The following is a 15,625-nucleotide window of genomic DNA, read 5'->3' as shown; positions in this document are numbered from 1 at the left end:
TGTCACAAACTTACTGCCGACGGGATGGCTCTTCCCAAACTGTGAGTCACGTGTATGCCATGCGATCACTGATGGGAGTTTCACGGGCGATTCTGGCCACGCACACGTCTCACCCCGTAAGGCGCGAGTGCACAGCTGGGCGGCCCCCGGCCGAGAGGCGGTGCCAGGGTTTGTGCCCTGGCAGGCGAGTCGTCGGCTACTGAGAACGTCCGTTCTGCTCTTTGGGACTCACCTGTACTTAGTTCAGTGCAAGTGTAGACACCTGTTCTCACGAATGTACAAGAAAACAGCTCTTTGAAATAAAGAAAAGAGTAGGTTTCATGAAATGCTTTTATTTTGGCTGCTTTGGGACCCTGACTCTGTTTCCTGGTGAACACGGCAAAGCTTCTCTGAGCACCAGGAAGGGACACCCCGGGTTCCTCCCGTTTCCTGATGCCGCGGATGCATCTCACAAGCTCACCCACTGCCCACTAGACAGGAGAGCCGCAGGGCAAGCCCATGGGGCCCGGGGCTGCCGCCTCCCCCAGCCTCTGACCTTGGGAATCGGGCGGGGCCCTGACCGCGCGACAGAGCTCGGGCGGTACCCGAGTAAGCCCCAGATCGGCAAGCAGCTGTCGAGGCTTAGCAGTGACCAAATAAATAAGACATCCTATCACCGAATTTCACAGCAGCGCGTTTGGTTCTTTAAAAAAACAAATCCGACACGAGAGTAAACGGGGGAGGGGGGGGCGGTGCTTGGAAGTGGAGGGAAGGGGGAAGGACTTCCTCTGTAACGTGCTTTCCAGGGCCCAGAACTGCCAGGCTGGAGGGCCCATCGGCTTCGCTCTGGAAGGTCGGGGCTGTGGGTCGAGACGGCATGCAATTGCCAACGTCATGGCGTTCCAGGCGGGCAGAGCCGAAGCTCACGGAGGTGTGAGCGGGCTGCATGTGACAAGTGCCATATCCGCACACGTGCGTGCACGTACACACACACACACACACACACACACACACACGCACACTCTCAGCGTTAGTGCTGTGCCCTCTGGCTGGGTGGCCACACGCGGGCTGGAGGTCCTGGCGGGGACACGCGCGGACTCCCCTGGCCGGGGACGCGCCCTCACACCGCCGACAGGAACGGGAAGAAGAAGAAGTCGAAGGCGAACTTGACGGCGCCGTGCACGGTGCTGCGCCAGTCGCGCTCGATCTTCACGTGGCGCCGGGCGGGTGCGAGCTGGGCCATGCAGTTGAGGCAGCGGATGGCCTTGAGCTCGAAGACGGGCCACTTGCTGCCCAGGCGGCCCTCCAGGACGGTGCTGAACTCGATGAGGCTGCCCTGGCGCAGGCTGAGCAGCACGTCCTTGAACTCGCCGCTGGCCCGCAGCACAAGGTCCTTGGTGACGTCGTCCTCCTCCGGGCTGCGCGAGCCGTTGGCGCCGCTGTACGGCATGCCCACCGTGATCTCGAACTTGTAGCGGTCGAACTTCTTGATGTGGCAGGGGTGCTTGGCCAGCAGCTTGAGGCGGCACAGCTCCTCCTCGGCCGTGGGCGCCGTGCCGGGGCTGCAGGACGGGTAGGCCTCGCCGTACAGGCAGCGCATCCAGTCGCCGATGAAGACTGGCAGCACGTTGACGGCCGACTCGGCGCTGTTGTCGATGTCCGTCACGCGCACGTACTTGAAGCGGCCCGTCCACGTGACCCTGTGGCCCTCCAGGTGGCTGCACAGGATCTGGGTGCGGGCCATGTTGGTCTCCTTCCAGGCCCGCGGCCCGCACAGGAAGCCGTACTGCTGCCAGGTCAGCGTGGAGTTGTAGACCTTCATGCCCTCCGACCGGTACACGTAGAACCAGCAGAACAGCACGATGGCCGTGATCCACACCAGGATGAGCTTGACGATGGAACTCCGCGTCAGGGACTTCACCACGCCCGCCACCGAGAAGTTGGCCTTGGTCCACCAGCGGAACAGCAGGGGGATGCTGCACATCACCACGGTGACGGCGACCTTGGTGAGCTCCAGGGACAGGAACCAGCGGGCTAGCTGCACCACGCCCATGAGCGCCAGGCCGGCCACCAGGATCGGGAGGGCGAACAGGAAGAGGAAGTAGCCCATGCTCGCGCGGATCAGCCCCAGGCCGGTGGACTCCAGCAGGATGACCACAGCGAGTTCGCACCACATGAAGCAGACCAGGTAGGGCACCAGGTAGCAGTAGGTGCCCTTGAAGTTCCTCAGCTGTGCCATGCGGAAGAAGAGATAGAGCAGGTAGACGTAGAGAAGGCAGGGGACGCTGACGTTCAGGACGACCAAGTGGCCGAGGGGCACGGTGACGAAGGTCTGGCCCAGGAGCTTCAGGTGGTGCCAGTCGAGGGGCAGGGAGGGCAGGAGGGAGAGCAGGCCAGCGGCCACCTCCGTCACCAGGGCCCTCCGGGTGTAGGGCTCGGCCGAGGTGCTCAGGCTCATGTAGCTGGTGGCCGTGAAGAAGACGGCCACCACGGCCAGCTCGGAGCAGGGGATGAAGTCCTTGCTGGCGACGGGGAAGGAGAAGATGACGAAGAAGACGGACAGCAGGAAGTGGACGTAGGGCTCCAGGTGGTTCCAGCCGAAGTTCACCTCGGCCTGCTCCACGTCCAGGTTGGGCTCGAAGCGCAGGAGCAGGCCCGTGAGGCTGCGGAAGCTCTCCCAGGCCCTGCTGTCCTGGAAAACCTTGAGGGTGCAGATCACCATGGAGACGAAGGACAGGTAGAAGACGACCAGGGGGACGAAGAGGGCGAAGAAGTCGATGGTCAGGTTGCTGATGATGAAGAAGAAGATGAGGGCGTTGATGTGGTGGGTGGGCACGATGGTGGACAGCCAGTGCATGCCCGCCCGGGATGCCATGTCAATCAGGTACTCCTTGATTTCCATGATGGCGTGCAAGGGGTACTTGACCACCTGGGGGGCGGAGACAAAGACGGGGCGTCGGAGGCGGGCGGGGACGGGGCCCCCGCTGCCGTCCCCGTGACCCGGCCGGCCAGCCTCCCGAGCTCTGCGCGAAGCTAACGGCTCAGCCCTGGGCCCCTCGTCCCAGCGGGTCCTTCCCCAGGAATACCCTCTCCACGTGGTGACGTCCTCCCCATGCCCTGCGGTCTATACAGACCCTCCCTCAATTGCACCCCGGCCTGCACGTCCTGGCCCCTGTCCTCTGCACCCCTGGAGCGTGTCCCCTGGCTCCCCTCTTGTCCCAATCTTTGCCAAGGATTCCAGACTCTTGTGAGCCAGTGTCCCCCGTGGGACCCCGAGTCCCTGGGGGAGAGCACCAGGGCTTGTGACCTGATCCCCCCCACCTGCCAGCAAGGGCTGCCCTGCTGGGCCTCGGCCCCCCAGCCCGCTGGGGAGAGAGGAAGATACTTTCAAGCCCACACAGGGCTCTGAACACTCCCAGGAGCCGCGGTGGCTGTAGGGGCTCCAGAAAGAGCTCCCTGCAAACGGAGCCATGGGGGCTCATGTGGAAGGGGCCAGAGGAGAGGTGCTCGCCAGTGGCAGGGACCCTGAGAACCAGCTGCCTGCCACCGCCCACCTCCACACACCCACGCCGCTCAGAGCAGACACGTAACCGACGGCCACTTCTGCAATCTGCACCCAGTGGAGAGGGCAGGGGAGACCACGGCGGAGGCGGGCTGGACCCCCACTCCTGCCCGGTTTTCTCTGCAGGACTCCCAGAGGCTCCCGGCCCTGCCAGGGCTCAGGAGGTGTGGTGTGGAGGGCAGGGGTCGGGGTGTGTCTGGAGGGGCAGAGGCGTGGACCCCAGACCACACAAGATCACCCACGTGTGGGGGCACGGAAGTCCGGCTGCCACCCAGAGCCCACCTCAGGGGCTAGGTGACGGACGCCCACCACTGCCCCGGTGAGGTGGGCACCACGGCCTCCGCCCATGCCCTCGGGACAGGCTCTCATCTGAGGATGTGGCTGGCAGCTACAGGTGACCAAATACCCTGGAAGCAACGGCATGGGGCACGTTCCACAGAGAAGGGGCACCCGGGCTCCTACAGGAGTCCATGGCTCAAAGAACGTGTGTATGCCCACACCTGTCTGTACACACACACACACACACACACACACACACCAGTGTGAAGGGTTACATTCCTTCTCACATGTCTGTGACAGCCCAGCTAGGAAATGAACAGATCGGTACCCCAGCTAACTACTCCCCCAGCTCCCCGGGGCTAGTGACCTTCCCGGAAAGCAGGCATCACACTCACATGTGACTGGGGACGGCCACCAGCAGCGAGTGCTGGGCCCTGTAACGTTAGTCTCGGCGGGAACTTGTGATGCTTGGCAGGGGGCAAACAGGCGTCCGCGGACACCCACGGGTTCCGGGCTTCCCCTGGGGGGGCCCCTCTGACACAGAGCCAGGCTGGCTGGAGGTCAACCGCCTCAGAACGAGCGGACAGGTGTGTCAGCAAGGCTGGCGCAGCCGATCCCTGGGGACGGGGGCCTAGCTAGCTAGTGGCAGATGGACTAGAGGCGTCTCCCGGCCGCTGTGGTCAGTGGTCATTCTCCGTGCCCTGCGGCTGGGACCTTGAGATGGGTCTCAAGTTCTCCCCGCAGGCTCCGAGCCACTCACACCTTTTGTTTTTTGCCCTTGAGGCCACACAAAGTGGTTGAGAGGAACTTTCAAGGACAATGAAGCTTCTCCAACCTAATGCCCAGCTTGTCCAGGGTGTCCGGCCTCTGTCGGCTGAGGCATAAGGCCACGAGGACCAGGGAGTCCTTCCCTTTTAGGGTCCCAACTCTGTCCCCGGTCACTTCCATCCAGACCCTGCTCTTGGGGACCCACTGAATTGGGAAACAAAAAACCTTGCTGTAGACAAAGTCCAACAAATTAAAACAAGCTGTTCTTTGAGCAGGAAACAGATTTTTAAAAAAACAGAGCAGGGAGTCAATTCTACGACAGGAAGGTACAGCTCGCTCTGGCCAGGTCGGAGGTCGTCGGCCGCTCTGCTGACCCAAGAGGCCAGGGGTGTGACGACAGGCCGCTAACCAAGTGGCCCATCTGGGACCCGGCAGGTCACGGCAAGGCTCAGACCCCGGTGAGTTCTCACACGTTGGACCTCGCAATGACTGACGTGAAAACCGTGTGGATTTTACTGCATTTACTCTTACGACGGTTTCATCTGCCACAAAAGAGGCCCGTGCAGCCCGGGGCCTGGAGTCTGGAGCCTTCCTGTGGGGGCCACATGCGCTCACGGAGGCACCAGGCACCTCGCTGGGGCCAGAAGACAGAGCACACTGCTCTTCCTTCCTCTGCCTCCAAAAGGCTATTAAAAGCTGCAACAGCCTCCAGTTTTGGAGACACCTGCTAGGATTCACCATCTCTTTTGCAAAAGACTTTTAATGAGACAAACTATAGAGGCATCCAAGTGCTCTGATGGTTTCAAAACCTGAAGGAAACTCAGAGCCCCGTGTACTTCTTGTCAGAGTACTTTAAATCTCTTTCCCAGAAAGGACTCTCAGACGTCTCCCAACACTGAGAGTGACAGAATTTACTATCCCAGCCAGGCTGCTTTGCAAACAGGTATCATTAGGGGGGACAGCGCAGGCCTGCCCGCAGGCCCTCCAGACTCACCCTTTCACCTCTGACCTTCACTGGCATTTCGGAAGCACCTCAGCTTGGCCAAGAACAACGGCCAGGGCCCCACCCCCCTTCTCTCCAGTTCTAAGGAAACTAAAAGCAACTATCTGTGAACAACAGCTCCAGCCTGTCAGAGTGGACCTTCAATCAAGTCGTGACCTCCCTTGGTCAAGCTCCTTGGCCATCCTGGCCTGCGGCTTGCCACAGCACCTGATCTCGGGGGACTCACGCAGCTCGCTGGTCGGTCCCGAGCGTGGCCATCGCGCCGGCCGCCCTGGTCTGAGCCTCCGCATCTGGGCTCCTGGCAGGTGCTACACCAAGCTGTCTCCAGCACGGGGACTCCCCACGCTTCCTTGTCCCCCCAACTCCTGCCTGCTGGCGGCCCAGCCGTCGCCTGCCCCTCTGCCCCACTGATGGTGATTCACCCCGGTTCCCACTCAGCTCGCACCACACGGACGCTCGGACGACTAACGCCACGAGCTTCTCGATGATTCGTCTGCTCAGAGCCGCTCATGCTGGGTCAGGCAGCCAGGCTTGCGGAATCACGGTAGACTCTGCAAGCCAGAGAGCTGACCTGGGGAACCGCCTGCACCGTGGTCTCAATGGCGTGACCAGGGAAGTGAAAGCTGTCACAGAAGGGGCATGGCCCGCCATCCCTGCCTTCTGCACGTATTTGTAGGCCCCGTGCTTGCTCCTCACGGGCCTGGCTGCTCGCGGGCCGACAGCGGGGGCCAGAGTGTCTCCCTTCCGTCCAGCCAGCCCACAGTGGCCTCTTTGCTACTATGCACACTGCACTTGGCTTTCCCCCGAGCCCCCGCGGATCTGGGTAAACAGGGACCGGCAGGATCCTCACGGTCTCTCAGTACCAGCACTCTGCGTCTGGGGAAAGGCATCTTTGCAAAACCGACCTCCATTCCGTGCCGTAAACGGATCATTTTTCAAAATGACAAGGTCTCGGTGAGAGTCGGACTCCAGAGCCTGCCACTCTGCTGCCTGTGGTGTTCTGCGGAGAACGGCCCGGGGGGGTACCCGTGCTCGTCCGTCACACCCGCGCATGACCGCCCCACCTGCGTCCCTGGGTTTGGAGCCTGAGTGCATGTGAAAGGCCCCTCTCTCGAGAACACACCCTCATGCAGTTATGGGGACCATCCCTGCGGACACGCCTCCCCAGACAAGCTGCAGTCCCGGAGGCTCCCGTGTCGCAGCGGCCTCCTGCCCGTTCCTTCCTGCATGGCACCAGGCTGCACGGTGAGCGCCCTTTGGCTGGGCCCCTGGCCCCACTCACCTTCAGACGCAGGGGCAGGTCCTCGGGGCTCTTGCCCACCAGCTCATCGTCATCATCGTCCTGCAGGAACAGGTTGGCGGGGATGATGCCCTTGGCATACTTCTTGGTGATCTCCACGAAGTCATCCAGCGCTATGTAGCTCTTGGCTGGGGCACAAGAGAGAACGGCACAGGGTCCGCCCACACCGCGAGCACACAGTCACCCCGCACGGATGGGCAAGGCAGGGGACGGTGGCTGGGCCCCGGCAGAGGGAGGCCGAGCACGCCAGGCACAAACCTCTCTGTCCTGGACAGACAGGCGGGCACAGATGGGCCAACCGGGGGGAGAGCGGGCACCCTGCCTCCTCGCCTTGGGGACAGCAGTCCCTCCTTTGAACCTCCTGCTGCCCAGCTCTCAAGACTAGGGTCTGCCCCCACCAGCCCTGCAGCCACCTCCTCTCCTTCAGCCCTGGCTGCTCTCAGCTCTGGTGATGGCCACCTGCAGCCCACGGCCCAGCCACCTGCCCCGCCCCTCCACTCAGCGTGCATCCACTGAGGACCTACTATGTGCCAGGCACCGTGCTAAGCACTGGGAAGGCCTGGTATGTGCGCACGGACCCAGCGTGTGCACAAGTCTGGACTCCTGGTCTGGTGGGTCGTGCTAAAGACAGCTGGCTGCCAGACGCAACCGGCTGCCCCCCGGAACCGTCCTCCAGGCAGAGGGAGAGAGGGGAGCCCGGGGAGGTGCAGTGAGTGACTCGGCACAGAGATCACGATCGTGAATGGGCCGCCAGCCCCAGGGCTGCCGTTCGCCAGGCGCTTCTGAGGCCTCCCACGCGGGGACTGCGTTCTGGACACTGGGGACAGAAGCCCATCGCAGAAAAGAGCGACAGACAGCAGCAAGAGCAAAGGAAACAGTGTCTGGAACGCAGTGAGCACCACAGAGAGGGTGGGGCGCAGACAAGGGGCTGTTCCTTAACACAAGCTGGGGTAGCGGTAAGGGTCAAGATGGGGCAGACTTGGCAGGGCCCACACAGGGACAGGTAAGGCTGGAGCCGACATGGAACAAGCAGGGGAGAAAATGGGGCCCAGTGGCCTGGCCCAGGCTGTGTGACTGGGGTCACGGGTGGCCTCTGATGCCACGAAACTGGCCACCAAGGCGTGGTGTGTGGACACAGTGGGGTGTAAGGATGAGTCACCAAGGACTTGGACAGAGCCATTCTGGTGGGATGATGCGCGGAAGGCCCCGGGAGAAGTGGGGAGAGGAGCCAAGAAACGGACCCATGTGCACCTTTCCACCTTCCTTAGAAAGGGGAGCAGAGAAACAGGGCAGGTGGCTGCTATGGGCACGAGGGGTCCAGAGAGGGTCTCGTCTTCATTTTCTGAGGTGGGAGGAATAGGCACATGTTCATAAGCTGCTGGGAATGTCCCAGTGGGGAGGGGGGGCCGGCAGCCCAAGCCAGAGGGGAGGCCGGCCTGGCCGCCTGATGGCAGGGCTGGGACCCGTGGACGGCACTGTCCACACCCGCCTGGAGAGACCACGTCTCTGCCCAGCTCTCAGCGCGGGTGGGCCTCAGACCCATCCTTCCCAGCCCAGAGCACGTGGTCTCCCCCGGGACCCCGGGACCTTCTGGCAGTTACAAGGTCCGCAGGAGAGCTCTGAGCCGTTAATCATAAAATCCCCAGGGTGGAGAAGGCAGAGCTGAGCAGGGACCTTCCGAGATCGCCACACCGCAGTCCTATTTCGGGAGGAACCGACCCTCACGAACCTCTGCCCAGAGGCGCGCCTCACCCCAGACGGGCTCCCGGCACCTCTGCGCGAAAAACCCCCTTAAAACCTCCCCTCCTTCTGGTTCCTATCAGCCATACACTTTCCTCTCCGCTTCAGGGTCCTACATGCCCGGGGCCTTGGGGAAGCCAGGCCCAGGATGCGCTATGCCCCCAGAGTTCCAATGACACGTCAGAGACAGACGGTGAGAAGGGGGGAAGCGCGCCCCGCCCCCCGCCCCCGTACAGAAGCTCTCAGGGCTGGTGGGGCCCTCGGCCCTCTAATCTGACCACCACTGTGCAGAAAGGGGAAACTGAGCCCCAGGGAGGAAAGCCAGGCCTGCCTGAGGTCAGGAGGAGAGTGTGTGGCCAAGCTGGGGGAGGACCCAGGCCTCCTGTCAGTGGTGAGCAGCCCCTGGGCCCCTCGTGTCTGTCTCCCCTGGAACTCGGGCCCCGGGGAACTCTGACCACCACCACCTAGCCGGGCAGCTGCACACAGAGCATCTGAGGACCTCTCCTAACTGGATGCCCCAAATTCCCGATTCCTGACCTTCCCGCAGCCCGTGTTGGGGGGGGCCCCCCACACTCCCTGCTGGGAGCCCCCCCCACCCCAACTGCCCCGCCAGGCCATTGTGTGCGGTTCCCTCCCCTTTACCCTTCAGGGGCTAACTGCCTCCTCATCCTTGCAGACGTACTCAGGAACCCCAGATGCACTCACCTTCCCCCATCCCTCTGCCCTGCAGGGACTGTCACACTGCCCTCTCTGTGCCCTGTCCCTCTTCGTTCCAAGCCATGTGCTCCTGCTGGGCAGAGTCCAGATCCCGCTGCCCAGAACACCGACAGCCCCAGATGGGCTGGGATGAGAAGTCCATCCCGCCTCCAAGGCCTTGGGGCATGTGCTGTGGTGCCCAAGGAGTGGAGGTGGTGCCCGGCTAGGGGGCCTAACGGCTGGGCCAAAGCTGTCACAGGTGCAGGACTGGAGGCCATACTCACATTCACTGCTAACCAAGCGCTCCAGCACCCGCCTCTGCTTCTGTAGGGACTTGGGGACTGGGCCTGGCTGTGCCCCTCCATCTGTAAGTGACAGAGCAGACAGAGAATCAGAGAACAGGACTAACCGTTCCCACATGCCCTGCGGCCCTCCGGAAACCGGCCCCTGAGCTCTGGGGGCTGCAGGGCCTGGGGCCTCCTTGCAGCCCTTGGTGGGCACAGTGAGGGCCACCTCTGAGCCTCCGCCCACGAGGCTGACTTGGCACCCAGGGAGCACAGCCACCTCCTCTGTGGATGCAGCCAGGGCAGAGGACACACCGCAGTTTCTGGTCGGCATAACCTTTGCTGGCACCGTCCCTTGGCATGATTTTCCCCTGATTCTCCGAACAGACGGAGCGCCTGGGGCCACGGGTCAGGCCTCTCCCGGTCTCCCCAGCCCTGGTGCTGGAAGGGGCCCCACAAGAGTCTGCTCAATGGCTGAGCGCTGAGCCGGGACTGAAGAATTCTGCCCCTTTGTCAACATCCACCACCTGCCGCGCCCCCAATCTGGCAAGCATTCCAGTCTGCCTGCCAGGCGCCAAGGTGTGCCTTTGCAGGGTCAGGTCAGGCAGTGACAACACGAGGTGAGAAGCACTGTGACCGAGAGTGACCGGGGGCCACAGGGGCCCGGACACGCTGGGACTGCCTCGGGGCGGGGGGGGGGGGGGGGGGGGGGCAGCGGGTGGGGGCTGACCTATGGCACTGCAGGGCCCCTGGGGCCTCCAGGGGGCGGCCCCGAGTCCGTCACAGCAAGCATGTCTGTCCGGGTGCTGACGGCCAAGCCCCAGGCCTCACGGACGCCTCGGCTTGGCCCCAGCACCGAGAGAGCTGAGAGCCAAGAGAGCGGGCTGGTCGCCAGAGGTCTAGTCAGACAGGGGTCCTGCCCAGAGACCCCAGGAGAAGGGGCAAAGGTGTCCACCGGGCAGCCTTCTCTGCTGCTGGCAGGTGGCCCCAGGCCCTGTCGTGTGTACCCAAGGGCAGGAATCAACTTTCTGAACAGCGGGAGGCAGGTGCTCCTCGAGCTGATGGAGAAGAAAAAGCCAGGTCGGGTCCTGGGAAACGAAGGGGCCGCACCCAGCCAGGGATGCCCGTTCTTCTGCCCGATCTGTCCTTCTGGCTGGCTGCCGGGTCAGGAAACTGGGGGAGGGGCTGTGGAGGCCGGAGACGAGGCCTGCCTCAGGGAGGCCATCAGAGCCACAGCCGGCCCCACACCCCTGGAACCGCGAGTCCCTGCCGGCATCTGCTACTCTCCCCCAGCTTCTGTCCCCTCAGGAGGAGCAGGACACCCTAAGAATGACATGATCTACAGCTCTGCCTGCGGGCACCCAGCCCATTGACTGTTCCAGAGCTCAGGACACGGCTTAGGAAGGGGACCCCAAGAACAGGATGGCACCCCAGGAGGGACCCTCCCTGAGCCTTACTTAGAGGAGACCCATGAGGTCTCCGAGACAAGGTCCCTGGGAGCCCCCTGTTAGGCTCCCAGAGTCCCCATAGGGAAGCCCCCAGAATTCCAGAGAAGCCCATGAGGTGCCCATGGGAAGGGCTGGTCCCCATGAGGCTCGCATACCGTGCTCGTTGACCTGCCCGACGTTCTCCAGCAGCTCTGACACAGCCACCTGCTTCTTCTTCTTGGGGTTGAGCTTCCAGTACATGACCAGGGCCGCCTTGCGCACGGCCCGCTCCAGGTCAGTCTCGGAGGAGAGCTGCCTCACCTCCTGCTCGTTCTCAAAAGTGATGCCTAGGAGACAAGATGCATTAAAGGCCTCATCCCACCTGCCTGGGTGTCCTTAGCGATGCCCTGGGCCCAGACCAGCTCTGCTGCGGGGCTTGGGAGGGGACTCAGGCGACAGGTTTTGTAGGCACCTGTGGTCACCAGGGCAGAAACAGACATTTGACCAAAAATGCCATCTGGCCAAGTCCCGGACTTTCCAGCTCAGAGCACGGCCTGGCCCTGCAGAAGGCGACCCCGGGGGGCAGGCGGCCAGGGAGTCAGAGACAAACAGAGTGGCAGGTAACCACGGGCGTCAGAGACACGTAACCAGGGTCACCAGCCTGGGTGCAAGAGCGGGACTCCCCTGTGTCCACGGCACTTCCCGGGCACTGCCCCTCCTAAGACGGCCGGGAAAGCTGTGTCCCCGCACAGCTGCCTTTCCGAGGGAGACAGAGACTCGCCGCAGAGAGAGACGGGATTTTTTCTCCCTTTACACATCTTCCAAATTTTCTAAATGAGCACACGTTTCTCTCAAGATCAGGAAGCACCCAACGTGAGAAAGTGGGGGTGCGGAGCACGTGAGGCCGCTCCCGGCCCTGTCTAGCACCTGCCCTAGGTCCCAGGGTCCTGACTTGAGCCCCTCTTCCGGGCCACGTGGGCTGCGGGCCCAGCCCTCCCTCCGGCTCCAGAACGGGAAGGTGGGCTGGCGAGAAATCCCGGCTAACAGAACGCCACCATTCCAGGTTTTCAGAGGCACTAGCCCCATTTCCAAAGAAAGCAGATTCTATATAAAAAATGTAATTCTAAAAACGGTACAATACAAAACCAGAAGAAAATACACGAGGCTACAGAGCGTTTTCTTTCTGGGTTTCCAAGTTATGAGTAACTTGTATCTTTCTGTTTTCTATGTATTCCACGTTTTATATGATAAGCATCAAACACTTCTACAATCTGGAGAAACTTTGTTTAAAAAAAAACCTGTTATTTGGGGCGCCTGGGTGGCGCAGTCGGTTAAGCGTCCGACTTCAGCCAGGTCACGATCTCGCGGTCCGTGAGTTCGAGCCCCGCGTCGGGCTCTGGGCTGATGGCTCGGAGCCTGGAGCCTGCTTCCGATTCTGTGTCTCCCTCTCTCTCTGCCCCTCCCCCGTTCATGCTCTGTCTCTCTCTGTCCCAAAAATAAATAAAAAAAAAAAAGTTGAAAAAAAAAAAATTAAAAAAAAAAAACAAAAACCCGTTATGACATAACCGTTCCTTTGTCTCTGAGATGGGAAGCCCCCAGAAGCACACTGCTCCACATGGCACCAGGGACAAGCCATTTCCCTTGGGCAGGATAATGGAATATGCGACCACACGTGGCCGGGCTCTGCCTCGCTGTCCCCCCTCCACCGCCCTCCACATCCGTTCCCTTCCAGGCATGAATGCATCTGAGCAGATCTTCACTGGCCCACGGTCTCCCAGCCGTTCGGCCCAGACCGGATGCAAAGTCAGTCCAGGGAGTTCCATCCTGACCTCCGGCCACTGTCACATTGTCCTCCTGCATCACAGGGAAGCTGACTCTCCAATGGCTCTATGATCCACTCCTCAGTCTGGGTTCGAACTCAGAAGGGATCTACTCACAGACACCTACACACACTAAAGATAGGATGAGTGGCTTTGTTGGCTAAACATCCCGTGTTATGCTCTGGAAACAACGTCCAAATGACAAAAGCACTGGCGAAACAGAGTTTACTCTTATTTCTCGAGAGCGTCACCAGCTTCAGGGGCGCCTGGGTGGCTCAGCCTGTTGGGTGTCCGACTTCGGCTCAGGTCACGACCTCACAGTTCGTGGGTTCAAGCCTCCCCGTCAGGCTCTGTGCTGACAGCTCGGAGCCTGGAGCCTGGAGCCAGCTTCGGATTCTGTGTCTCCTCTCTCTCTGCCCCTCCCACTCTTACTGTCTCCCTCTCTCACTCAAAAACACACATTAAAAAAAAACCCATAGGGGCGCCCAGGTGGCTCAGTCGGCTGAGCTTCCGACTTCGGCTCAGGTCACGATCTCGCGGTCCGTAGTTCGAGCCCCCGTCAGGCTCTGTGCCGACAGCTCGGAGCCTGGAGCCCGCTTCCGGTTCTGTGTCTCCTCCTCTCTCTGTTCCTCCCCCACTCATGCTCTGACTCTCTCTGTCTCAAAAATAAATGAACGTTAAAAAAACCCCATAAAACAAAAAGAGTGCCACCAGCTTCGTATCTTCCCCCTGCCGTTACGTGTGCTGATGTAGCATGAAGCAGTGTGTCCCCGGCAGCCACCGCAGCCTCCCGCGGGCCCACCTTTCCGGTCCGCCAGGCACCGGCGGAGAAGCTTCACCGCCTCACGCCGGCCCTGCTTCGCGGCCAGGATGAGCCAGCTCACGGCAGTGCAGTTGTTCAGCTCCTCGTCCGCGTCGCTGGCGAGCTGCAGGTAGTGTTTCCCCACCTGCGGGCGAGAACCCGGTCAGGCCACGCTCCACGGCAGTCCCCACACGCATGCGCCCGGGCTCCGGCTCTGTGTGCTGGCCCCGACCTGCTCCCCATGGCCGCACAAGCTCCGGCTTCCAGACCCTGTCCTGCCCCAGTGTCCCAGGCCAGCCCGCCTCCCCGACCCCGTCACCCAGGCCAGCCCGCCTCCCCGACCCCCGTCACCCAGGCCAGCCCGCCTCCCCGACCCCCGTCACCCAGGCCAGCCCGCCTCCCCGACCCCCGTCACCCAGGCCAGCCCGCCTCCCCACCCCACCTTCTGGGAGCTTCAGACCTGCACCAGGTTGGGCCTGTGAGACCCTCTCAGCAGCCCCCGGGGAGGGTATGGTGCCCCCTTTACAGAGGACATGAGAGGAGGGTGGAGGTGCTGAGGGCAGGCAGGAGGTGGGGAAGGTGTCCCAGAGGAGGAGGGGCCCAAGATGAGGCGTGAGCCGGACACGGGAGAGAACACAGGGTCCCCAGAGGAGTGGCGGGAGGCAGAACGACGCGGAGACCATGGAAGAGAGGGGGCCTTGCACACAGCGCGTAGTCAGCCGGCTCCCTTGCTCCCTGTTCACAGGGCACCCGCCCCTCGCAGGGCCGCCACGTGGTGGGGCCGAGGCCTGAGCCTCCCACCCACACGCCGTCCTCACCTCCGTCTGTGCCTTGGGGTCCCCCGCCTTGGCCTTGTCCAGGACTTCCTCAAAGGGCATTTCCACATCGCCCTTCACGGGCCCTTTAGCACAGAAGAGAAGCAGACAGAACGTCACGAGGCCGGTCCTTGTCGCTCGTTGGGAGTGGAGGGGACTGCGAGAATGTGCTCAGACCCGGGGTAGCTCTGTGGAAATCCAGGTCAGACGTGGAGAGAACACTCCAGAAAGCTGCCATCCAGGATGCAGACAGCCCCAGAGCATGGACAGCAAACCTGCCACGGACGGGGGTCTTGAGCAGCGGCTCAGAGTGGCGGGAAGGACATGGGGGCCCCAACCCCAGTCCCACCGCCACGCCTGAGGGCAGGCCTGCTTGAACTGGGGCTCCAGAAAGATCCCAGGGCTCCAGCGGGAAAGCCCCTGACCCAGATAAACACCTGTGCCCCAATAAACACTCCAAATCCAAGACTGTCATCTACATACACACGACTTTTGGGGGTCACAATCTGTGCATGCACATTTTGACATATACACGTTTACAACAGTGAATCGTAACCGATCTCCCACGTTACCCTGTGGTGAAATCCAGCATTGCCACAGTTCAGAGATCCGGTCGGAGGAACATGCCCAGGGTGCCGGGCCCCTCCACTCCACTGGGCCCTTACATTATTCCCAATACTCCCTAATTTTATGAAACGGTGCCACAAACCACTCCGTGTATGTGTTTCCTTTGGGGGTTACTCTCCTGGCACAGGCTTTCAGTTGAATCCTAGGCCCAAGGCCCAAACAGCTACGGCTCACGCTGCAGCCTAGTCTCCAAAAAGTTACCCCAAGTTACACAGCGTCATGGAACTACACCAATGTCACCGCAACCTTACCAGCAGTAGGCAGCATGACAATAAGAAGTTTAAAAACAAATCCTTTTTTTACCAGTGCCTGTCTTTGATTTCCGCAACCGATATCCGGGGGCCCACGTCCGGCTCCTCTCCCGCCTCCGTTCACCCCGCATCCCACCTTGGCAGGTATAAGACACCTCGCAGTAGCTCGTGGGATGCGGCCGCAGCACTGCTGACTTCACAGCAGGTGCTTATTAGACACGACAGCCTCCTCACTCCCTAGATGTTTCTGGAAACAGGAGGCAGAATGAAGG

The 15,625-nt window shown here is 61.6% G+C and overlaps 1 protein-coding gene across 1 annotated transcript in view; it reads right to left on the bottom strand.

Moving 5' to 3' along the window:
* Positions 1-312: 312 nt before the first annotated feature.
* WFS1 (wolframin ER transmembrane glycoprotein) overlaps positions 313-15,625 on the bottom strand; it is a 29,490-nt gene continuing 14,177 nt past the window's right edge. The window contains exons 3-8 of the mRNA XM_058723149.1: positions 14,479-14,561; positions 13,661-13,805; positions 11,215-11,385; positions 9,612-9,692; positions 6,874-7,019; positions 313-2,908 (exon numbers count right to left, since the gene is read on the bottom strand). Coding sequence (XP_058579132.1) covers positions 1,100-2,908; positions 6,874-7,019; positions 9,612-9,692; positions 11,215-11,385; positions 13,661-13,805; positions 14,479-14,561 — 2,435 coding nt within the window. The 3' untranslated portion in view covers positions 313-1,099. The remainder of the gene's footprint in view (positions 2,909-6,873; positions 7,020-9,611; positions 9,693-11,214; positions 11,386-13,660; positions 13,806-14,478; positions 14,562-15,625) is intronic.

The sequence above is a fragment of the Neofelis nebulosa genome, chromosome 3, assembly GCF_028018385.1.
Source record: "Neofelis nebulosa isolate mNeoNeb1 chromosome 3, mNeoNeb1.pri, whole genome shotgun sequence".
Lineage (NCBI taxonomy): Eukaryota > Metazoa > Chordata > Mammalia > Carnivora > Felidae > Neofelis > Neofelis nebulosa.
The sequence above is the reverse complement of the archived record's forward strand: the minus strand, read 5'-3'. Positions and strand labels throughout refer to the sequence as shown.